This window comes from Amorphotheca resinae, assembly GCF_003019875.1.
Source record: "Amorphotheca resinae ATCC 22711 unplaced genomic scaffold M430scaffold_5, whole genome shotgun sequence".
Classification (NCBI taxonomy): Eukaryota; Fungi; Ascomycota; class Leotiomycetes; order Helotiales; family Amorphothecaceae; genus Amorphotheca; species Amorphotheca resinae.
In genome coordinates this window covers 502,526-525,200 of record NW_020194475.1, presented here as the reverse complement: position 1 = coordinate 525,200, position 22,675 = coordinate 502,526, and the positions used below count along the sequence as shown (strand labels likewise).

General features: G+C 53.6%; 9 protein-coding genes across 9 annotated transcripts; 6 read left to right on the top strand and 3 right to left on the bottom strand.

Annotated features, from left to right (window-relative positions):
- Positions 1–84: 84 nt before the first annotated feature.
- Positions 85–4,362, bottom strand: M430DRAFT_101151 (hypothetical protein; the record flags this gene model as incomplete). Its single annotated transcript, XM_024860684.1, has 3 exons — positions 85–4,062; positions 4,115–4,226; positions 4,295–4,362. 3 exons carry the CDS (start codon positions 4,360–4,362, stop codon positions 85–87), a joined length of 4,158 nt encoding a protein of 1,385 aa, XP_024721393.1.
- Positions 4,363–4,606: 244 nt separating this feature from the next.
- Positions 4,607–5,661, top strand: M430DRAFT_138285 (hypothetical protein). Its single transcript, XM_024862560.1, has 3 exons — positions 4,607–4,862; positions 4,949–5,099; positions 5,152–5,661. The coding sequence occupies exons 1-3, from the start codon at positions 4,691–4,693 to the stop codon at positions 5,528–5,530; spliced, it is 702 nt and encodes a 233-aa protein (XP_024721392.1). The 5' UTR covers positions 4,607–4,690; the 3' UTR covers positions 5,531–5,661.
- A 2,461-nt stretch (positions 5,662–8,122) lies between these two features.
- Positions 8,123–8,617, top strand: M430DRAFT_18297 (hypothetical protein; the record flags this gene model as incomplete). Its single annotated transcript, XM_024863839.1, has 4 exons — positions 8,123–8,183; positions 8,242–8,337; positions 8,397–8,518; positions 8,588–8,617. 4 exons carry the CDS (start codon positions 8,123–8,125, stop codon positions 8,615–8,617), a joined length of 309 nt encoding a protein of 102 aa, XP_024721391.1.
- A 1,429-nt stretch (positions 8,618–10,046) lies between these two features.
- On the top strand, positions 10,047–12,523 carry M430DRAFT_34496 (hypothetical protein). The gene is made up of 11 exons (XM_024866568.1): positions 10,047–10,438; positions 10,495–10,536; positions 10,588–10,667; positions 10,756–10,817; positions 10,870–10,937; positions 11,040–11,114; positions 11,162–11,394; positions 11,445–11,556; positions 11,621–11,748; positions 11,892–12,050; positions 12,168–12,523. The coding sequence occupies exons 1-11, from the start codon at positions 10,080–10,082 to the stop codon at positions 12,281–12,283; spliced, it is 1,434 nt and encodes a 477-aa protein (XP_024721390.1). The 5' UTR covers positions 10,047–10,079; the 3' UTR covers positions 12,284–12,523.
- A 195-nt stretch (positions 12,524–12,718) lies between these two features.
- M430DRAFT_138278 (hypothetical protein) lies at positions 12,719–15,969 on the top strand. The gene is made up of 2 exons (XM_024862559.1): positions 12,719–12,958; positions 13,040–15,969. Exons 1-2 carry the CDS (start codon positions 12,763–12,765, stop codon positions 15,826–15,828), a joined length of 2,985 nt encoding a protein of 994 aa, XP_024721389.1. The 5' UTR covers positions 12,719–12,762; the 3' UTR covers positions 15,829–15,969.
- Positions 15,970–16,259: 290 nt separating this feature from the next.
- Positions 16,260–17,917, bottom strand: M430DRAFT_18294 (hypothetical protein; the record flags this gene model as incomplete). The annotated part of the gene is made up of 2 exons (XM_024863838.1): positions 16,260–17,836; positions 17,896–17,917. 2 exons carry the CDS (start codon positions 17,915–17,917, stop codon positions 16,260–16,262), a joined length of 1,599 nt encoding a protein of 532 aa, XP_024721388.1.
- A 524-nt stretch (positions 17,918–18,441) lies between these two features.
- M430DRAFT_100262 (hypothetical protein) lies at positions 18,442–19,521 on the top strand (the record flags this gene model as incomplete). The annotated part of the gene is made up of 4 exons (XM_024860622.1): positions 18,442–18,519; positions 18,665–18,708; positions 18,763–18,872; positions 19,037–19,521. 4 exons carry the CDS (start codon positions 18,442–18,444, stop codon positions 19,519–19,521), a joined length of 717 nt encoding a protein of 238 aa, XP_024721387.1.
- Positions 19,522–20,514: 993 nt separating this feature from the next.
- M430DRAFT_229603 (hypothetical protein) lies at positions 20,515–20,892 on the bottom strand. Its single transcript, XM_024864802.1, has one exon. The coding sequence runs from the start codon at positions 20,801–20,803 to the stop codon at positions 20,591–20,593; it is 213 nt and encodes a 70-aa protein (XP_024721386.1). The 5' UTR covers positions 20,804–20,892; the 3' UTR covers positions 20,515–20,590.
- An 89-nt stretch (positions 20,893–20,981) lies between these two features.
- On the top strand, positions 20,982–21,296 carry M430DRAFT_18292 (hypothetical protein; the record flags this gene model as incomplete). Its single annotated transcript, XM_024863837.1, has 1 exon — positions 20,982–21,296. The coding sequence occupies one exon, from the start codon at positions 20,982–20,984 to the stop codon at positions 21,294–21,296; it is 315 nt and encodes a 104-aa protein (XP_024721385.1).
- Positions 21,297–22,675: the final 1,379 nt, after the last annotated feature.

The following is a 22,675-nucleotide window of genomic DNA, read 5'->3' as shown; positions in this document are numbered from 1 at the left end:
GATCATGGATCTCTTAGCGGGACTCGTTTCCCCAGATGCCGAGGTTGACTGCGCGATGATCTGTACGGCCTGATCAGTGCTCGTTCAGGGGCCCATAAGATCATCAATATCTCGCACCTCGGGGTTCACTTGTTTGTCTTCGCTCCCAGCCGTATCTTGCTTGCTCCCCGTCCCAATCACCTGTGCGCTAGATCCCTCGGCCGCGGGTGGGTTGGCAGGAGTAGGTCTAAGTGAAGTCGTTGATCCAGTCTTGATGAGGGCGCTTGGATGAGGGACAGCTTTCTTCGAGGTGCTGCTACTGCGCCGGCTGTCCAGGCTCTTGCTGAGGGTCTTATTGATATCGTTAAGATCACCTGCCGATGATTTCTTGGTGCGTCGTTGTATGCTACCCGTTACATCGATATGGGCGCTCGCAACAGTGCTCTTCCCTAAACCAGGTGTAGACGGCGCGCCCGGCTTCTCCTCTGCTGCATCGATGAGATACCACCTCAGGCCGTCGGAGAGATCAAAGGGATTGTCATCTTCGTAGGAGTCTCCGCCATTACTAGCGAGCGACCTTCCATCAGAAGCATTAACTTGAGCACCTGACATCGATTTGGAGAGATCCACAACACGATCTTCAATCTTGTGAATGCGAGCAAGGAGCCAATCGCGGGTATGGAGCTTGTGCGAGTCTTGTTCCCGGAGGAAATAATGAGGTGCTCCAACATTAAATGCTGCCCATGCCCCAGTGGCCTGATTCCGTGTTGGCAGGAAAAGCGCCAGGTCGCCTTCCTTGAAGTTCTTGAAAGCGATTTTCTCGTGGGCTTCTTTCTGTGCCATATGGGACTTTTCTCGATATGCACGAGCATCCTTCGAGTATTTCTTGGCTGTGTACTCGATATCTTTAATCCGTTTGGTGATGGTTTCACAGAAAGCTTCAACATCGAAGCTACCGATCGCATTGAGGTAAGCATTGTACTTCTCAGATTCGGTTTCAGGGTCGTCATTGTTCATCCACTGCAGCAGCTCAAGATCCCCGCTATCAATCATGATAGACTTTCGAGTGACGGCGCCCGAGGTGCTTCGCCGCATCGATGATCCAGGATCGGAGGAGTCGTTGGTATTGGTACGGTCGGCTTTTGGTACCCTTTGGATAACCATCGAGTTGCCCTCCCGTGTCACAGAGTAGCTAAGTCTCTCAAGCAACCTGCATAAACGATCATTCTGGGTGTAGACACGCTGTGTAAGATCCTTCGCACGCCCAGTCCGTGCATCAAATCGGCTGGCAAGCTTCTCATGCTTCGTCTTTAAAGACTGGAGCTTGTCCTGCGATGATCTTACCTCTTCCTCAAGACCTCCAATCCGGGATAGCCTTGCAGCTAGATCCTCTGATAGGCTTGTGACCTTCCGCTCCTCCTCCTCTAGGCGGGTACGAAGAGCCTCTGACCCAGTCTCGCCATCAGCAATTTTAGTCCTGAGTGCCGACAGTTGGTTACGCTCATCGGCTAACTCTGCCTCCAAAGCGGAGAACTTGGCATGTTCGCCGTCCAAAGCCTCGCGGAGATGAACGGATTCCGTTTCTTCCTTAGCTAACTTCTCTTTCAGTGCTGCCATGTCTGACTTGAGCTCTGCAAGTGAACTTTGAGCTGTATCACGATCAGAGCGAGCAATGGCGGCGTCGCTCTCGGTAGATTTCAGTTTCGCCACTACGTCTCCGGATGTTTTGATCAAGGCATCCCTGAGGGCGCTCAAGTCATCAGGGACCGGGGAGCCAGGTCTAAGTTGTAGGTACACATCCCGCAAGACATTCCACTGTTCTTCGAGAGCCGCTTCCGCTTTGTCTGCGCAAGCCTTGAGCTCTCTGTTTTCGTCTCGTGCGTTTTGTAGTTTCCTTTCCAGCGCTTCGTTCGTCTCGTGTTGCAGTTTAGCGTCATTGCGGAGGAAGTCTACTTGACCCTGGGCTCTTTGAGCCTCAGCAGCAGTCTCACGGCGTACCTTGTCAAGCTCGTCTTGGAGAGCGCGAACGCGCTCATCAATGCTGGTCCTCTCATTCTCACGAGAGCCTAGGTAACGGTCCAGTTCATCCTCGAGCTCCTCCAACTTGGCTTTTAGGCGCTTGATCTCCCCTTCAAGAGACTTCCGCTCTTCAATAAACTCCCGCTGCTGAGCCTCAAAGTTCTGCATGAGATCGTTCTTGGTCGAATTAGCTTCGTCCACCTGGGACTTCATACTATTCGCAGACATAGTGCGTGCAGAGATCTCTTTTTCCAGGCCCGATGCACGTTCACGCTCCGCGATAAGTTCGGCCTCTAGAGAGAGGATTTTCTGCTGATACATCTTCTCGTCCGCGCCCTGGTTTGCCGAGAAGCGGCGGGATGAGGAGGAAGACCGATGGGACAGATCGTCATGGAGTCGTGGGGAGGCCATGGCGTTCCCGGTGCTTTGCGTATCAGTGCTGGTGGTGTTGGGTAACTGGAAGACATTTCCTGTAGAAGTCCTGGCCACATGGGTCTGTCTATGAAGCAAATCTTCCAGTCTCCGCACTCGACTCTCTGCAGTCTTGAGTTTGCTTTCAGTCCTTGCCTTTTCCTCCTGAAGAGAACGTATCAAATCGTCATCTCCTCGGATAAGAAGAGTACTTCGTCCCAGAGCAGCTTCGTGGATACTCCCGGCTTTGAATGCCTTCGCTCGCTTGCTTTGTTGTTTCGTAGGATTGTTCAGCTCTGTAATGATTTTCGAGACATCATTAACAACCCCAGCCTTCGGGTCCTTAGCGCGTAATGCTTCGAGAAATTCTTCCAGGTTCTGCCTCGTGACTTGTGGCCATTCTTCTTCTTCCCCGTGAAGATTTACTTCTAGGGACATGACTTTCCGCTCGGCTCTCTCGCCCCAGAGAGCTGCGCCAGTGCTCTTCTGCCACTTCCTGCGACGTCTCGCTTCCTCGTCCTGGAAAGTTGCCATTTCGTTTGCGAGCGTTGACGAATCGGACCTTACTTTGTCGTTCCACTCTCTCCGTCTGATGGACTCGGCTACAAACGAAGCGTAAGTCACTGGTAGACGGGCCAAAGTCGAAAGTAAGTTGAGAGCATCGAATCCATCACTGTCAAGTTCCATCGAGGCAAATCGAGAATTAGCCTCGCTCAGCAACGAAGTCAAGGCAGCAATATCATGCATAACGTCAAGAGAATCAGCTACTATAGAATTCCGTGCCTCTGTTGCAGACCGTAGGATTCCATCCATCTCAAGGCTCCTCTTTGACAGGTTTGGTAGGAAGTTTCTTGTATGCAACAGAGCTGATTTAGAAGCCTGCGAGACACTCTTTGCGGTGTTTGGGTAGCTTAATACGTTCTCATAGTCATTGCTGACTTTCTTGGCGATGGCTTCAATATCCTGCATTAATTGCGCCGGTTCCGTAGCACGCATCAGGACTGACCGGGCTGGACTTTTCTCGACTTTGTCGAATAACTCGTCAGTTCTTCGGAGGACCTCGTCCACCTTGGTACCCAATTCAGCACCATTCCTGCTCAACTGCGTTGAAAGATTGCGAACGAGATTTCCAGCCCTCTTGACCTCTTCCGCATCAACCAGATCCTCCAGAGTTGGCTTCCGCGAGCCTCTCTCAACGTCGCGCCCAGTAATGAACTTTATCATACTCGCTGTGGCAGGAAGTGATTGTAGCCGAGCAAGAGAGGCTTCCCAGTCCGTCCCATTTAGATCCTGCTCCTTCTGTATATCCGCCGCCCAGGCCTGGACATCGGCATTCTTCTGGTCCAAGGCCTTGACGTGCTTCTCCAAGTTCATGACAGCGGCATCTACAGCTCCCGTGATGACTTCGATCTCGCCGTATCTCTTCTGGGCTTCATCTGACATGGCAGCGCAGTTGTCCACCACATTCAGCGCCCACGACCTGCGTGCCATAAACAGATCCCTCCATGCTTGTAAGTCAGTCTGGTCCGCGATAGTATCAGGCGGTCTCGCGACGCTGTATTTTGGCGGTAAAGGAATCTCTGAGAGCAAAGCTTTGGCAGCCCCTGGTGAACTCGGCTGGATAATCCGCCGATCGTACACAAAAATCTCTTTCTGTTCCCTATCAGCATATCCCCAGGAGCTATGCTCAATGTCGGCTACATACCTCTGTCAGTAGGGTCTGGAACCGAGCCGCCTTTCCCTGCGCCGTCAAGGAGATATGATCCTGCACCGAGATGGTAGTTTGCTTGGCCACCCACGCCTTGAAGGCATCGAAGCTAGAGAAGTGTCAGAGCCCAAGTCGAAGCAGCCTCACCGCATAGAGAGGGAGGGAAGGCCGACTCACGAAGCAAAGGACCGCGGGTCCGTCTGCAGGCGCTGGCCCGTGTGCGCGATCAGAACATGGAGATCCATCCCCGCCTCTCGTCCTCGTCGCTCTACAGCTGCAGCGAGCTGCGGAAATCTTCTCAGGGTCGCTGCTGTCGGGTTGGAGAAGGGTGCAGATGCATCACTTGGGCAAGATCACAAGGCAGGAAGGCAAGGCTTCAAGGCAGAAAGCAGAGAGCTCGGCCTCGTTGGGCCTAGGTTGCGCCACAGCGGTGAGAAAGCCACAGCCAGCCGCCTCCTCGCTAATCATTTGAATCATTCCTCTCCCCATGCGGATGCGGGCGCGTGACGAGAAGAGACGCGTTCTGGACACAACTTCTCGCAGCACGCGCCGCTGGCGGGACGGGGAATCATTATGCAAGGCACGGCCGCTGAAGAAATGGAGGGGGTTGAGACCACGAGCATGGAGATCGATACTGCGCCACTCATGACCGAGCAGGAGAGGCGGGTGCTGGAAGTCTACGACCGGGTAGAGGAGCTCCAGCTGGAAATCGCGCTGCTGAAAGCCCGAGGCGTGTTATCACAAGGTATATATATGCATCTGTCATATTACCTTACATTCAAGTCTGCGCTATCACGTGTTCTAACACCTCCCTAGATGAACCTGTAGAAGCCACTGAAGAGGATATCAAGGCTGCCGAGCAAGAACTCTTGAAGGCCAAAGCGAAATATCAAGTACGAAACAATGTCATTGAGAGTGTTCTCATTGCGAATCCTATTCTGAAGGCAGTCCATGCCGGTAGCAATGCCACGATTCTAGAACAGTAAGCCGATCTCCCCTGGGTGGCTCCTTGGGGTGTTGACCGATTCCTTCAGAGACCTGCTACCCCTCATTGAGCAACGAGATGCGCTCTCCGTGTCCCTGACTCAGTTGTCTTCGAAAGTTCTAGCAGCACAGAATGAGTTGAGGAAAGTTGAGAGCGAGCACAGTGTCACAGCTCGGAAGAACACCGAGTTAGCTACGGAAATGCTCGCGTTGGCGGGGAAAGCAAATACGCAGAAGAAGGACGGTATTGAGGATCCCAAGCTCCGGCAGCAGTTGGATGAGCTGGAGGCCTCTATGAAAGTCAGTCGGCAGATGTGGAGGATCATGAAAGGTACAGCCAGTGCAACGGTTGCGGGAAGCGGTGTCGACTGGGCTCAGGATCCGAAGCTGTTGGAGCTTGTGATGGATGAGGATGACGAGGATGGATAGATTAGTAAATCAAATAGGTTCCATGATATGGGCTGGGAATCGGGAATACCCTGTAGTAATCTCTCATCAATCTCAGAAAAAAAGTGTCTGATGCCTCTGTTGACTCCGGTGGCATTACCTGCGCGGCAGAAACTTGCACCAGTAACATGAGGTCACGATGAGAAGAAGGCTGTACAAGCACCAAGATAAGGGGAGATAGCTCATCATGGCACGCATGGCAAGCTGAGCCCGCATACGCCCATGGTTTGCTAGATCTACAGAGGACCGTAGCCCGTAGGTGTATATCCAGGATACCTCTCCCGCGGGTCTTGACAAGCGCCTTGCGGCTCATTTGAAACAACACAGAGCCGGCCAGGGTATGCGGCCCCTAGCCTGATCGCTGCTAGCTGCATATCACGTGATATGGGTTTTCGATTGGGTCGCAAAGGGGCGGGCGGGCCTCAGCTCTGCTACGATGTGCGCGCGCGCGAGAAGGATGGGGATTGCGAGCTGGGGGCGCGCGGGTGTTTGGGGGGTGGGATTTGCATGGGTGGCCAGCGATACGATCCGATGCGATATACGATGCGCGTGACGTAAACACAAACGGCAGAGGGAGAGGGGACAGTTGCCGATGTTTTGGCTCAGACTGGTAGGCGGAAGGAAATAGGTAAGGTAGGTAATGAAAGCGGTGCCCGCGCGCACGCGCGGGCGGCCACCCACCCCGACATGCTTCCATCGATGTTTTATTGGTATTAATCACGCAGCGCAGCGATCCGGGGGTGGGAGGCGGGCTGCTGTACAGGAGTCCGGACAGAAGGCTCGAAGCCGGGGGGAGATTCCGTTGGTATTATTGCGCCGTAGGTAGGGAAAAAATACGTGGTGGGTAGTGGTAGTAGTGGTAGTAGTGGTAGTAGTGGTGGTATGTAGTGTGGACTGTCGTAGTGTGTACGGGTAGCGCGTACTGTCGTGTGTCATAATGGCGAGGGGCGATAGGGATGGCGCAAGGGGATTTGCAGGAGGAGGAAGAGGAAGAAGGGAAAAAAGGAGAAGCCTGCCATGGAATCCTTCGCAATTAGGCATAGAGACAAGGCGTGGCTGGGCGGTGATGAAACTCTGAGTCGTGCGTCGTGTGCACTGCGCACATCAGAGGGCGGGAAGGCGAGTGGCACGGCAACGGGGGGGGGGAGATGAGCAGATGGGCAGAGGGGAAAGATGGTAAGGATGGTAAGGATGGGCGGGAGAGAGACTGGAGGTTACAGATGACTGCGGACTAGGACAGATTTACAGTCCAGCCGCCCAGATAGATTGACGGATTACTGTGGAGAGGAATGAATGGGAGGAGGAATGGTTGAAGGGTGAACCCACAGATCTCTGTCAGCGGTGCAAGAAGGCCAACGGCAGCAGAGGAGAGGGGGGGAGAGAAAGAGAGGGGGGGCAAGCAGCAGGAGGCCAATAGGTGGAGGGAGAGTGATGAATGGATAGTATTATGATGATGGTGATGATGAAAGGGGGGAAGGGGGGAAGGGGGAAGGGGGCAAAGGGGGCAACCTCAGTCAGTCAGTCAGCCAGACAGACGGACGGGACAGTCAGACAATCAATCAATCAGTCAGTCAGACACAAGACAGACAGACAGACGAGAGACGAGAGAGGCGCACACGCATATACACACACACCATACTACTACTACCATAGTAACCATAGGTAAAAGTGGCCATACACACACCGAGCCACCCACCAAGCCCAAGCAAGCCCAAGCACGGCGCACCAGGGTGAGGCCCTTCTTCGCCCTTTCACTCCCTTTTTGCGCACTGCGACGCTAAGCCCGTCGGATCACTCGCCAAAGAGCGGCTCCCCTTCCCTCCCCCCCCCAAGTGGCAGTAGTAGTACTATTACCTGAGCCCGCCTCGCTCGCCCTCTCGCCCTCTCCCTCTCACTCACTCACTCACACTCCTCTCTTCTCCCTCTCTCACCCCAAATCTCCCTCACTCACCTCTCTCCCTCATATCTCTCTCTCCCACCACAGATTCATAGTAAGTCGGCAAATCCCGCCCCTCGCCTGCGCCCAGGCACAGCTGCTCTTCGTCGCGCGTTCATTGGGTCGTTTATCCCCTCCTAAACACAACCAATTATCCCTCTTCACCTCTCTTCCAGCGCTTTCTGTCCCATCTGCTCGTCGCCGCCGTCGCGTCATCACAGTCGCGATCTCTTGTTGATCTGGCCCCCAGCCCCGACAACCCACGCTGACCGAGTCTCTGCCCCCTCTAGGTCAACCATCGCCCTCGATTCCCTTTCTAATCTCCAAGAATCACCCTCAGGTTAGTCGATTCAACTTTTTTCTCAACTTCTTTGTTTCATTTTCACCATCGCGACCGAGGAATCAGCTTTGCGACCGGCGCGCCCTCACCAAACTCCCTTGCATCAACATCTACTCGCGCGACAGTCCCCGCGTCCTACCTGTGAATTCCCACACGCCGTCGTCCACAACCACCACCTCTCCTGTCGTCATCAGTCATCGCTGCTCTGTCGCTACTCTATCGCGATCTCTGTTCGCGCCACTCGTTGACAATCAATTAACTCGCTCTCTCTAGACTCTCTCCTTCCCCTACCATCACCATGCCTAAGGAAAAGGTCCAAAAGCGTGCTACCAAGGCTCGCGCCGAGAAGAAGAAGAAGGGTCCGTCCCCCTGGCGCTTATGCTCCTCCTGTCGCGACTCTGCTGACATCGTCTCCAGACCCTAACGCGCCCAAGCGTGGTCTCTCTGCCTACATGTTCTTTGCCAACGAGCAGCGCGAGAACGTTCGTGACGAGAACCCCGGCATCAGCTTCGGTAAGATCCCATCTCCTCGTTGATCTCGGCGTGCCCCATGCTGACGCGCTCCCTTACAGGCCAGGTCGGCAAGGTTCTTGGTGAGAGATGGAAGGCCCTGAACGACAAGCAGCGTGCTCCTTATGAGGCCAAGGCTGCTCAGGACAAGAAGCGTTACGAGGATGAGAAGGCTAGCTACAATGTAAGTGCTGCAGAGCGTGTGGCCCCGCGCAATGCTTCTGCTCGAGGTATACTGATACGCGTCGCACAGGCCGAGGCCGAGGAGGAAGAGTCTTCTTAAGACCCCTTGCCTTCCTGACTCTCCAATATCACGTCCTCGGCACCACTCACTTCCCGGCAGCCACCTTGACTTCTGACTTCTGGACCTCCATGAGCGGTGCTATCACAGGCTTCTTGTGTGTTTTCATATTTTCATTGGGCTGGGGTGTTGCTTCGCGTAGGGGATATGGGACAAAGAACTAGGCTTTTTCAGGTTTTCCATGAGGGGAACAGTGCGATGACTTTATGGAAGGCTCTCGATCACGGGAGGTGATCTCTTGCCTAGGGTTATCATTGCCCATGCATTTCATGATCCGGTCTGCTGGCGGTGACGTCGATCTGTCAAGCAGAACCAACAATGCGTGTAACAATGGAAATCTTCTGTATTCTAGCTCTCATTACATGCAACCATTCGCATCTTGACGAGACTACTGTCGCCCACTGAGACGAGGTCTTTTTGCTATGTTGATGTCCATGATTACCTTATAACAGGGGCAACGCTTGATATGATTCGGGGGAATCTGTTTCAGAGACTTTGGTCTGGATCCTGTGACCGCCCACATATTTGCCTGGCTGCCTGATTGGAACTGGTCCAAGGCTTCCTCATCTATATCAATATCAATAACAACACCCCATGCACTTCCATCGAGAAAAATTGTACTGTTCTCTCGCAGCCCGCAGATGAATGCCAGAAGCCCAAAGCGGCGCCCCGAAGCAGCTAGGTGCAACGGGGATGGTCTGTAGAAGTTGCTTAGAGGGTTCAACAGGGAAAGGATAGTCTCCTGTGCAGCCGCGCCTCTGTGCCTATATGCAATACTCAAAACTGGCGATAGTTCGTCCAAGTTGCTCCAAACCGAGCTCAGCTGTTGCCCTGTCTTTTCTCCTCCTTATCTACTAGTAGTACTCATAATCCCTTAAGCCGGTCGAAAACCCATGGATAAGCATCATGAGGGGCCACTTTGGATATCCAAGTGCACGTGCCGGGGGCTGCATGGCCCTCGTCTTGCAAACCTATCATTTCCACCTCTGCACACTCTCTCTTCGTCACCAGCCGCGCCCATAGTCTTGCACGATTCGCCCGTTGTTACTTTCTTGGATGCACGCCGTGGAATGTTTTGGATCGTGGCATCACCAATCTCCACAGAAACTCCAGCTTCTGCGCGAATGGTTCGTCTGGCCGGTTCATGCATGCCATTGCGGGTCTAAACTGGCTCTGCAGGACGCTCAGAAGAAATCCAGCTGGACACGTCAGAGTGGCCCCCCCGGGCCATCCTTCGTGATTGATAGCTCAACCGCAGAGCCGCTGATGTCTGCCCGGGGTGGGGTCCTTGACTTGTGTTGCGTCTCTCTACCTCGGGTTTAATATCCGACGGGGAGAGCATCGTTATGACCTGTGCTCCTCCCCAGATTCGCTCAAATGTTTCTCATCATTTCATTTATTGACAGTTCGACCAAAGATCCTCTGGCTTGATGTCTATATACGTATGGAGGAGTCTGGGTGTTGGTGGGAAGCCGAACGATGTGACCGTGTCGCAACATACCTCATCCGCCTCCGCAGAGATTTGAACGGGGAGTACGACGATGAGGTCACGGCTCTCCTCGCCGGGGTCGAATCGACAAGCAGGATCCTGCGCGATGCCCACGATCTTTTTCCATTCTACCGACCCCGAGTACTTCTGGTCCTATACTACCTTCATATCGTTTTACCGTGCCTGAGCAGGACCTTGAGGGACATGATGATCTATATCAGCCATGATGAACTGCCCCCCTCGAGGAAATGGGTTTTAATGAACGAACGATTGAGCGACCAAGGAGGGATGCCACTGGCCTCCCGCTTTGTCATGTAAAGAATAGAAAGCCCGCAGATTCAACCGAGAGGTGCTCACAGATATCTCGCAGCTACTTCGACTTTCTGGTGCAATGTATTCGGTTATTAACTAGGTGCGTGAAAGATACATCTGCTGCTTGTACGAGATTGACACATATCAGCAGATCGTTTCTGTATGACCCAGCCGTCCTAGAGTCGTTACGCACGAGGATATTGAGGTTACGGCGTCTCAGAATGATTCCAGGTACGCTCTTCTGGCGAGAAACATCTCGTGAAAAGGGGAAGATTTACTTATAGCGTGGATCAATCACTCATTCCTTACTTCCTGCTAGAACCTCCGCGTCCACTCCAGCCCCATGTTGCGCCTCCAACACCCACTCGGCAAGATATTGAAGTAGCTCGCACCCCTCTCCCCTGAGAAGCTGCGCGGGTCTAACAGATGGCAGCAACGCCATTGGGCAGAGAAGATCTTTGACGAGCAGCCTTCAACGACTGGCCTAAGACACCGGCGAGTGTAAGTCATGATTTTTAACACAGCTCACATCTGTTTGCTAGTACACCTTAGCTGTGCTATGAGGGACATGGCATGGTCGACTTGCGCACTGACATCCACCAGATCCCGATGCTTCGGGCCTCCAATGGTAGAAGAGAGTCTGGGAATACCGAGAGGTTCATCAGTTCTGTTCAAATTGTATGTGCTAACCCTCCTCCAACCTAATATTGTACTTATAATACCAGGCCGTTCGACAAGAACCGCTTGTCTGTAACGCTTTATCTCAATGCCGAAGGCGCTGATATGACGAGGCTGCTATGTCGCTGGATGGACCCGCAATTCAACCCGATGTATTCTTGTTATGGCGTGCACGAATTATGTATCAGACGAAAAGGCTCTTCTCTGCAGTTCCGTCGATGGAATAATAACAGAGCCCATTCTACGCTCTGGCTGGCTCTGTTCTTCAAGACTTGGGAAAGTTAGTCTCTGTATCTATCCAATGTTGGTTCCTGACTAACTCTGCTGCAGAAATGGTGCTCTTCCATGCCACTTTTGTTGCCTTGAAGGCTCGCTGTCCACTTACCGTGGCGATTAATCCAGACGACTACCGACTTTCGGGGGAGGAGGAATTATTTCAAGGGTAGCTCCATCCTTTGTTGCTCTCCTGCCCGGTCGATCCTCTTGCTGATTTGCGGTTTGGACAGGAAAATCATCGACGATGGCTTCGAGCATACTTTGTCAGTCTTCCAGGACAAGAAGTGTCATGGTCTCCGATTACACGCCGCCGTTTTGTCAGGTGTGCTTCGAAAGTGTCCTGTCTGGACTGCTTTTGGTATGCCCTCTCCCTTCCACGCAGCTTCTCAAACACTCGTTGGCCCCCTCTCCAATCGAGTCCCTGTTGGCGTACCATCGGTACTTGCATTCAACCATGAAGAGTTCAACTACAGGGAGAGAAATCTGACAGGATGCCAATAGTAACATATTCCTCCGCCTCCCCTAACTGGCTCATACGCCGCAGCGCACACCGAATCCGGATCAACGACATACACCCGTATGTCTTTTGCAAGGAATATGATCCGACTAACCAGATCCATAGAGGTGGGAAGTTTGAGATCTGCTTCTTTACGGAGAGATGTATGTATGCCAGTCTTGCATTTCTATTTTTTGTTTTATTTATTCTTCTCTGCACGCAGTCCTTTCATTGCATCTAGAGAATTTACTAGCTGAGAGGGGTAACTGATATACATATAGCCGCCGATGAATTCGAGGATCTTTTCAGAGAGCCAAGCGAGCAGGGTTCGGTGATGGAGAGCCAGGACCCCCCGGAGGGTGGTGGTGGTGATGGTGATGGTGATGGTGGTGGTTGATGAGCCACGTTCACCGTCGCCTGACCGCCTTATTACGGTTAAATTAATGAGATTTGCTCTCGCAAGGATAAAATTTATAGAATGATATGATTATGTAGGGGGTTTCTGATCTCCATTTTCCGTGTGCAGGTTAGAACGTTTTTGAGAATACCAAGCAGGAGACTTGCAGGATTAGGAGTGTAGAATACCCAATGATTATGGTTGAACCCTACTACTTGATAGAAAGCAATGATTTACGCGGATATTGATGTACTTTTCTTATTTAGTGAGTGTTGTGACATGCTCGCTGGCCTCGTGAAATAAACAGGGGGTGGTCCCTCGTAGGCCTAAATTTTAAGCGCCCGGGAGATGCGAAGCAAAAAGAGCGCGCTTACGGCGGCTAAATTTCTCCAAAAAGATATGACCTGCGACAACAAAACGTGCCCCGCGCAGACCAGAAGTAGCACGAAGCACTCTCCAACGCCGCCACTGCCACGAAGATGACGAGTCTCAAAAGATCTCTGGCCTCGGACCCGTCGGCCGCGAATATATCCAGCAAGGTGTTTGTGCGGTCTACGCGCAGCGGCAAGGTCCAGAAGATCGTGCGGGAGCTGTACCTGCGTGATGACATACCCTGTTCGTCGCAGCTCTGCACGAGCTGTCTTGCGAAGGCCCCGAGGGATGCTGGGGGAGTCTGTGAGTTTGTGTTGCGCGCCTTGGGATATATTTCAATGGGTAGTTTGTTATTTATTGAGTGCTGACTGATGATGAATACAGTGGTGCCATTCGTGCTCTCTGCGCAGCCGGCAGGCACGAGAGCGTATCCCCAAGGACACTATCTGGTGCCGGACACGAACGCGCTCCTTAACGCGCTGGATCTCTTCGAGCAGACGTCTGCGTTCTACGATGTGATTATCCTGCAGACGGTACTCGAGGAGCTGCGGAACCGGTCGCTGCCGCTTTACAACCGGCTCGTGGGGCTGACGAAGAGTGAGGAGAAGCGGTTCTACGTTTTCTTTAATGACTTTCGCTTGGAGACCTCGGTGGTTCGGGATGTGGGCGAGTCGATCAATGATAGGAATGATAGGGCGGTGCGGAGAGCGGTGAAATGGTACAGCTCGCATCTGGCGCGCGCCGTGAAGGCCGCAGGTGGACGGTCCAAGAAGATCCCGGCGGTGGTGATGCTTAGTGATGATAAGGAGAATCTGCGGAAGGCTAAGGAGGACGGCATTGAGGCCTGTTCGCTGAAGGACTATGTCAATGGGTTGGAGAACGCGGATCAGTTGCTGGACATGATCAGTGTGGCGAAGGAGGGGCGGGAGCTCCGCGATGCTAAGGCCGCGGAAAATCTGTACCGTGAATACTACTCCGTGTCGAAGATGATGACGGGGGTAAGGAATGGCACGCTGCACCAGGGAATCTTCAACGTCTCGCCGTACAACTACCTGGAGGGCTCGGTCCACGTACCAACGTTTGATAAGTCGCTTCTGATTCTGGGCAGAGAGAATATCAACAGAGCAGTTCAGGGTGATGTTGTGGTTGTTGAAGTCCTCCCAAAGGATCAGTGGAAAGAGCCATCGACCAAGATTATTGAGGATGAGACCATGAATAAGAATGAGAATGCGGATGCGGAAGAGGGCGAGGCGGTGGTTACTGAGAAGGAGAGGAGAGCATTGCAAGAAGAAGTCAAGAGAGTGCACAGCAAGAGCACTGAAGGTCGGCCACAGCCTACCGCAAGAGTGGTTGGTATTGCGAAGCGGAATTGGCGACAGTACGTTGGCCATATAGACGAATCATCAGTCAGTCAATCGGTGAAGCAGAGTCGGAAGCAGCAGACCGTCTTCCTTATTCCTATGGACAAACGAATACCTAAGATCCGTGTTCGGACCCGGCAGGCGGGTGAGATCATCGGCAAGCGGGTTCTAGTGACCATAGATTCATGGGATAGAGACTCGAGATATCCCGTCGGCCACTTCGTGCGGTCCCTCGGTGAGCTGGAAACGAAAGGGGCCGAAACGGAGGCTCTCCTCCTGGAATACGACGTGCAGTATCGTCCATTTCCGAAGGCCGTCTTGGATTGCTTACCCAAAGAGGGCCACGACTGGATTGTACCTCCAAGCAAGGAAGATCCCGGCTGGAGGGACCGACGGGATCTGAGACATCTCGAGATATGTAGTATCGATCCTGTTGGTTGCCAGGATATTGATGATGCGTTGCATGCAAGACCGCTGCCAAATGGCAACTATGAAGTTGGCGTGCACATCGCGGACGTGTCACACTTTGTCAAACCCAACAATGCAATGGACACAGAGGCTAGTATCAGAGGCACAACCGTGTATCTGGTTGACAAGCGCATTGACATGTTACCAATGCTCCTTGGGACGGATCTTTGTTCCTTGAAGCCCTACGTTGAGCGGTATGCGTTTTCAGCAATATGGGAGATTACACCCGATGCCGACATCGTCAAGTCGGAGTTTACAAAATCGGTCATCAAGTCTCGCGAAGCTTTCAGTTATGAACAGGCTCAGATACGGGTTGATGATCCCTCGCAACAGGATGACTTGACTAAGGCGATGCGAACGCTCATGATGCTGTCGAAGAAATTCAAGCAGAAGCGTATGGACGCTGGAGCGTTGAGTCTCTCCTCACCTGAGGTCAGGATAGAGACGGAGTCAGAGACGTCTGACCCTATCGATGTCAAGACCAAAAAGCATCTGGATACCATGTCTCTCGTCGAAGAGTTCATGTTGTTAGCCAACACCAGCGTCGCCGCCAAGATATACGAAGCCTTCCCCCAGACGGCCATGCTCCGTCGTCACGGCGCCCCCCCAAAGACCAATTTCGAAGAGCTCGCCAACCAGCTCAAGGTCAAGCGAGGTCTCGAACTGCGCGTCTCCTCCTCCAAGGAGCTCGCCGATTCCCTCGACGCCTGCGTCGACCCCAAAGAGCCCTTCTTCAACACGCTCATCCGCATCCTCGCGACGCGCTGCATGATGTCGGCCGAGTACTTCTGCTCGGGCACGCAAGCCTACCCAGAATTCCGGCACTACGGGCTCGCATCGGAGATCTACACGCACTTCACGTCGCCGATCCGGCGATACGCCGACCTGGTGGCGCACCGGCAGCTCGCGGCGGCCATCGACTACGAGCCGCTGGACGCCAGCGTGCGCAGCAAGGGCAAGCTGGAAGCGGTCTGCAAGAACATCAACGTGCGGCACCGCAACGCGCAGCAGGCCGGGCGGGCGTCGATCGAGTACTACGTGGGGCAGGCGCTCAAGGGCCGCGTGGTCGACGAGCACGGCTTCGTCATGAAGGTCTTCTCCAACGGCTTCGTGGTCCTCGTGCCGCGCTTCGGCATCGAGAGCCTGATCCGGCTGCGCGACCTGGCAGACCCGGAGCCCGAGAGCGCCTTCGACGCTGAGCACTACGTGCTGCGCACGCGCGGCAGTCGGGAGCTGAGCGTCGAGCTGTTTCAGAAGGTCCTGGTGCGCATCAGTGATGTGAAGGAGGAGGGCACGGGGAAGAGGAAGGTGAGGTTTGAGTTGGTGAGTGCGGGGGAGGCGTAGGAGGAGATAGGGGATAGGAGAGGAGGTTGTTTGTTGGTTTCTAGATAGCTAGATAGATGATGGGTGCATGGGTGCATGCATGGGCGAATGTAAGGAATGTAACATATATATTCTATCAATCAATCAATCAATCACAGGATGAACATATATCTTGCAGTCCAAAGAAAGTGAAAAAAGAAAACGAGTCAGATTTACACATCTTATGATCGATCTTATCTGGTCATGAATCTTGATAGCTGGGGGTGGTGGTGCTATATACGACTCGACTCCTTCTCTTAACTTGAATTTTTACTTTTCCTTATACTTTTACTCTTTACTTTTCCCCCCTATGTATAGGTAGCCATTCAGTCAGTGGACGCCCCAACGCCAGCCAGCAGCCAGATTATATATCTATGCCTTCCTCATCTCTCCTCTTTCCTCTCCCGTCCTTTCTATCCCTCCATCGTCTCCTCTACGTCCTCCGCGCCATCACCCCACAATCCCTCAAGTTTAAACTCCTTAGCCCACTCCGTAACAATCTCCTTCTGATCCCCGACCACTGGGCCCTCTGGCGCCGCCCCCGTCGTCGTCGTCGACGACGGCGCTACCGCTAACACCGGGGCGTCCATCCAGCCCTGGATGCGCCCGTCGCGCCAGTCCGTGATGACCGTCGTCGCGGCACTGATGATATTCGGGACGCCGCCCTTGCCGAGCCGGCCGCGCTTGCGCGCCACCTGCACCAGGAAGTCGGTGGTGGGGTCGCCGTTGGGCGCCGGGAGCAGCGGTGGGAGTCCGTACACGTCCATCAGCCGGTCGAGCATGCCGTCGGCGGCCGAGAGGCGCCGGAGGAGCAGCGTCACGGCCGGGACCGGGTCCTCGAGCTGCTTGGGGGGCACGGCGTTGAGGAGCACGAGCCGCGCTTGCTCTTCGGCGCGCGAGGCCCGGCTGCCGTCGCCCGCGCGCGGGAAGACGATACCGGGGGAGTCCAGCAGCTTCAGCTTGCTGTCAATCTTGACTTCACGCAGCGACGTGGTGACGCCGGCTTCGGCGCCCACGGGGCAGGCGGCGCCGGCGCCCAGGCGCGAGGTGAGGGCGTTGATGACGGAGGATTTGCCGACGTTGGGGTAGCCGATGACGCCGACGGAGATGGCGCGCTTGAGGGACTTGGCGGCAGCGAAGGACTTCAGGGCTTTGAAGAGGGTGGCCGAGGTGCTCTGCACCGTCAGCTGTTTATGGTTGAAGGTGTGGGCGTTGGGGGCGGGGCCCGAGGCACGGAGGGGGATGGTGGGGAAGTAGCGGCGCAGGTGGATGAGCCATGCCTTGAGGACGGCGGGGGGGATGAGGTCGATCTTGTTCAGGATGAGGATCAGACGCTTGCCGCCGTTCGCTGCGGCCATGACCATCCGCTCTACCTCTTTCGATCGGGTGCCTTCGGGGTCGCGAGCGTCGAGGACGTAGAGCACGACGTCTGCTTGCTCGACCACTTGCTTGAAGATTTTGTCGAAGGCTTTTCTGGAGCCGTCCTTGTGAGCTAACCCAGGAAACTCAGCACCGCCTTCTTCATCATCCGACTCGGAAACATCGTCCTCGTCCATCTCATCTCCACTCTCAAGCTCGTCTTCATATTCTGCTGCCGCAGCCCTGGCACTTGCAAGCAGAGCCGCCATGGGATTGGCATCCTCGTCGAAATCCTCCTCCATCTCCTCACCCTCCAGCTCCAGATGCTCCTCCTCCTCAACATCATCCATCTCGGCCTCCACCGTCTTCTCAGTCTGCTCGCCCGTCTTCGTAGCCTTCGCCTCGGCTCTCCTCTTGGCCGCCTCCTCAGCCTTCCTCCTCCTGCCGTCCTCAATTTCCTGCAGGATCTTGTCCTTGTAAGGGAACAGGTTGGGGATACCCGGGTCCTTCTTTAACCGCGATCGCCATTCTGGGTTCTTCTTTGCGAGCTTGCGAGCTTTCCTTTGCTTGGCCGCGGACGCCTTCTCGATCTTGTGGCGCAGGCGTACGGGTGTACGCTTGCTCTTGGGCTCTAGAATCACCCAATTAGCATTTTAAAAGACGATAGTAACCAGGAGAAGTAAAACCTACTGCCAGGTTTATTGCCAGCCATGTCGTGTTGTGTTTGTTGTGGTGGTGCCTGTGCAAGGCGTCGTTGGCACTCTTATCGGCCTCGATAGCGAAAGAAAAAAATTACTTTGTATGTGCGAGGCGGCCGCATTCCATTCTCGGCTACCACGTGATCTACCCGCCCCAGCTCCTTCCCCGGGACGGACACCCTTCTAGGTGGGAGGAGAGTTTTGAGCCACTGAGTCTTTACTCCGTCTTGCAAAACAGAAGTTCAGAAGCTGCGCTCTCCCTCTCAGAAAACCCCCCAACCGCGCCCCAGCATCTCGGAGAATTTCCCACCCCTTACTCGTAGATCGTGTGCCCTTCTTGGCGAGGGCAGTTTTTTGTTGCACATCGCATTTTGTCGAGGACGGACAGGCGCCGCGTGAGACAAGCAGTGAGGGCCTCGCCAAGCAGCTCCCACATCTCAACCACCCGCCCACCAAATCGCGCGGGACAACGTGTGGACAACTGCCCGCAACCTCCCGGATCAATCTGTGTATTCTGAACAAGAAACGCGCAGAGGAAATGGGTTCAAATCCGCTCTCTTTCTCGCGCCCGCCGCAGAAGCTGGTCTTTCAGGGTCTGCTCTTCGATATGGATGGGGTAAGGACCCTTGCTTTCTTCCCGTTGGCGGTTTTCTCAATGCTCGCTCCCTTTGTGACTTTATCTATGTGTTGGAATGCTATTTCTTGCTGTCCTGGTCCCGGGAGCTTGTTGGAGAGAGGGAGTATCTAATGCGGACTCCCAGACCCTGATCGATTCAACGGCCGCTGTAGAACAGCATTGGCACAGGTAATGTCAGAACCCCATTCTTTTGCAGAGCCGCGTATCTGACCAGGCGTCTAGCATTGGGAAAGAACTCGGCGTGGATCCCAAGGTGATCCTGCAAACCTCCCACGGCAGACGCACCATCGACGTGCTCAAGCTGATTAGTCCGGAAAAGGCGAACTGGGAATGTAAGTCTCTCTTCCCTCGTTGCTTCACCATCTATACCTCCTATTTTCGCTCCCTACTTCTATTCTATCACACTATGCTATCTTCGTCTTCCCTCTCTCGTCCTCGTCGTCCTGCCGCCGCGGGTTCTCGCTTCTTTCAGGGGTATGCTAACCACGTGGACCAGACGTCAAACACATGGAGAGCTTGATCCCTCAACTCTACGGCGCCGATGCCGTCGAGATCCCCGGCGCGCGCAACCTGCTCGACTCCCTCGACGCTCACCACGTCCCCTGGGCCATCGTGACATCCGGCACCTCGCCCCTCGTAGCCGGCTGGCTAGGCGTCCTCAAGCTACCAACCCCGAAGCACCTCGTGGTAGCCGAGGACGTGGTGAAGGGCAAGCCCGACCCGACCTGCTACGCGATGGGGCGTGGAAAGCTGGGTCTCGAGGTCGGCGCTGACGTGCTGGTGCTGGAGGATAGTCCGGCGGGCATTCAGGCCGGTAAGGCGGCGGGGTGCAAGGTGTTGGGTGTCGTGACGTCGCATACGGCGGAGCAGATCGTGGCTGCGGGGCCGGATTGGATAGTTAGGGATTTGAGGAGTCTGAAGTTGGTAGTTGGTTCGGAGAAGGGTGTGGAGTTGGAGATTTCGGATGCGTTGGATGTCTAGGGGGTTGAAAAGAGAGGGGGGGGGTTAAAGGAAAGAAATCATGCATAGAGAGACAGTATTTAGAAGGTATTGAAGCCCTTGGATAATAAGATAGAATCTTCTTATTATAATATTAGACCTATAGAGGGAAGAAGATATATAGAAATAACTTGCGGTTATTGAGTGTATGTATGAGAATCTAATAACCCGGCCAAAATTTACTACCTTGGGAACTTAACATCCACTTACCGAAGGTATACATTTTACGTTTACTACTTACCCAGATGTCTACAGTCCTATCGATTCCAATTCATACCCGTAAGTATTTAAATTTTTGATTCATGGGATCGAATAGTGGGTATTAGAATTCTGAAGTCCAAATATAAACTATATTTATTTTCTATTTTTTTGGGGGGGGGGGGGGTGTCACGCGATTCAGCACTTCAGCACTCCAGCACTTTCAGCCAAATTTATTCATTTCACAACGAATCCAAGCCCTGCAAAACAATACCAAATTACAATTCAAAGCAGTCCTCATATTTACCAAAAAGAACCTTTACTAACAGGAGATGTAAAGTTGTAAAGTACCTAGGGTCCTGAGGATGAACGACTCGGTATCGTGAAGCGATACCTTATCCAACCAATCCTCGCTCGCTTCCCTCACGAGGAATGTTGGGGGACGGGCAAACCAACAACACAACAGCCTTTGACGATGGATTGTGCAAAACAAAAATCCCCTGCGTCTTGCGCAGGGCGTGTCAGAGGGTGAATGAGGGGTGTGTTGCATTATTACTTTTTATTTTTTTTATTCTGGAAACGCTTTTACTGTCTTGACGTTTTTCTTTGCATGCAAGGAGCGTCAGTCAGGCTCTGTCTCCGTGGGGATTATCTTCGCTTCGCTACGAGATTTTATTCTCCGAGACCTCCGGAGATATAAGACGGGACGAAAGATGTCAATCCGGGGGGTGAGACGACATCTCTTGGGCTACCTACATGGGATCTCCCAGCTGAAGGATCAGATGACAATTGAACTACGTTGTGCCAGCTTACTTACTATTCGATGATCCCGCCGAGCTGGATGATGGAGTCGTTACACTTGTTTTCGGAATGCTGTGCGTAGCGGGTGGCCGCCGCTCGTTGGTTTCCGAGGACTGAAAGCTGGGAAGGGCTGCCCGCAGCGGGTCGGTGGTGCCGTGTGGTACTGCGCAAGCACCAGGGAGTCACAGGTTACCTGTATCTTCCATGAACGGGTGGAGGGTCCCGAGTCTGCGGAGATGGAACACTTTGTATACCGGGGGAACATGGACGTTCCGGCCGTACGAGCATATGAGAGGAGGAACCCAGAAGGCAAAAGGAGGTATACTTAGCCATCCATGATATCCAATGACATTAGAGGCGCGCTCCTGCGGCTCAGAGAAGACCATATGCTCCCCGTAGCGAGCTGTAAGGACAAAGGTGCCGAGGGTTAACCCTATATTCACATGAAGCCTCTCCTGCCCGGTCTAAAAATGGAACGTTCAAGCCAAGGGTCCTCAAGCCTGCCAGCGCCAGCCGCACAAACGCTCGCTGTCACGATCGAGCTCGTCGGAGATGCGTCGACAACGGGAAGGGATCTACACCAACAAAGGGAACTTGTCACCGGCGCAGTGTACCCTTCTGGGAGAAAGAATGGAAGGGTCTTCGAACTTTCGAAGGATGGGAGCGTGGCAGTCCCAGGAGGACGGTTAAGACATTCACCTTGGAATGCGAGGCATGCCGCGCAGCGGAGCATTACCATTCTTCAGGAAACGGCTTGATCGAAACGATCGATCGTTTGTGACAGAGATGTAGATATGTAAATAATAACATAACATACAGTAGTATACTGTCTTTGCCTGCATTAACGCTCGCAATCTGACTCGTAAATCAAAGCAGAGAATGTTCTGTTCGTGTGCGAACTGACATTTGAACGGTAGGAAAATGGGGGTTTTGGAGGATTCGTCCCACTTCGCGTGCGAAGGTGCAGCAGTGGAATTATTGCGCGTGCGGCAAGCAAGATGCAGAGAGGACGGGAAGGAGGGGAGTCACGTGTGAGATGAGCAGGACGGGATGAGAAGACAATGGAACACTTTAAAAACAATGGAACACTTCAATAGCCAGAACCTTAGGAAGTTATGTTACCCTTCAGACCCCGAGGGATATGGCTTGATTATGATTCATATGACCAAGTCCACCAAGATGATCCAGAACATGCGCTTGAGAAACATCTCAGAGACATCTCAGGCAAGGGGACCTTTGCAGAAGGAGGGTTGATGACCCTCACCGTCCATGTGATCTTCGTGAGCTCCTCATGATCTCATGGCCCGCCTCGAACGCCTCGATGACGGAGGTTGCTGCTGCCCCCCAGTGGTTGAGGTGAGGCGATTTGGAATTGAACCTGGCCCCGCCCAGTAGGAAGAGGGTGTGGCGGAGGGTAAAATTAACTACACGCGGGACCTGAGGGGACAGAGCCCTCAAGCCTCAAGCTTCGCAACAGGTGAGCTATGACCGGACCGGAACATCGTAATTTAAATATACTTTCTTAGATCCTGTTCCTGCGTTAATATCTGTAGACCATATGTACCTTTGGAGGTAGGTATCATGTATCATGTATCATGTACGATTATATGAGAAATATCAAATTGGACGAACCTCAAACTCAAATATTCCTGTACCTGCGTCGAGGCCCGGGCGCTGATTGGCCACTAGGCTAGTGGTAAGTGTTCAGCTGCGATGGTTCTGGCACTTGCGTAAGGATTACTACTTTTGACCGATTACTACTGTAGGTACCGGTCTCCCTGTGAGATTCCCGCGTGGCCGCTCAGACCTACGGCCGATTAGTGTGCCCAGCTTGGCCCGCCGTGCCCACCGTGCCCATCGGCCCTGGCAGTAATGTAGGTACCTAGGTAGTAGGGGAGTACCTAACGTAGGTACCAAGGGGCAACTTGAACTTGCGCAGGGTCACGGGGTAAGCAGGTCGGGTCTGGTTCAAGGGGAACGGGAAGAAGGGGAGGGGAGAGAAAGAGAGGGGAAAAGGGGGGAGCGAGGAGCGAGGAGGGTGGTGATGTCTTATGTATGTAGATAGATAGAGAGGATAGAGCAGGTGGCCATATCATACGTGTATTCTCACACCCTTCTTCCCCTTCTACCCCGCGGG

Bases quoted from the DNA above. Each gene is read 5' to 3' on its own strand.
- M430DRAFT_138285 (XM_024862560.1), top strand. From the start codon at position 4,691: ATGCAAGGCACGGCCGCTGAAGAAATGGAGGGGGTTGAGACCACGAGC. The intron at 4,863-4,948 runs GTATATATATGC...AACCTGTAGAAG, and splicing joins CCGAGGCGTGTTATCACAAG to CCACTGAAGAGGATATCAAG. The intron at 5,100-5,151 runs GTAAGCCGATCT...CGATTCCTTCAG, and splicing joins AATGCCACGATTCTAGAACA to AGACCTGCTACCCCTCATTG.
- M430DRAFT_34496 (XM_024866568.1), top strand. From the start codon at position 10,080: ATGGAGGAGTCTGGGTGTTGGTGGGAAGCCGAACGATGTGACCGTGTC. The intron at 10,938-11,039 runs GTAAGTCATGAT...GACATCCACCAG, and splicing joins GGCCTAAGACACCGGCGAGT to ATCCCGATGCTTCGGGCCTC. The intron at 12,051-12,167 runs GTATGTATGCCA...ATATACATATAG, and splicing joins CTGCTTCTTTACGGAGAGAT to CCGCCGATGAATTCGAGGAT.
- M430DRAFT_138278 (XM_024862559.1), top strand. From the start codon at position 12,763: ATGACGAGTCTCAAAAGATCTCTGGCCTCGGACCCGTCGGCCGCGAAT. The intron at 12,959-13,039 runs GTGAGTTTGTGT...TGATGAATACAG, and splicing joins GAGGGATGCTGGGGGAGTCT to TGGTGCCATTCGTGCTCTCT.
- M430DRAFT_229603 (XM_024864802.1), bottom strand. From the start codon at position 20,803: ATGTTCCCCCGGTATACAAAGTGTTCCATCTCCGCAGACTCGGGACCC.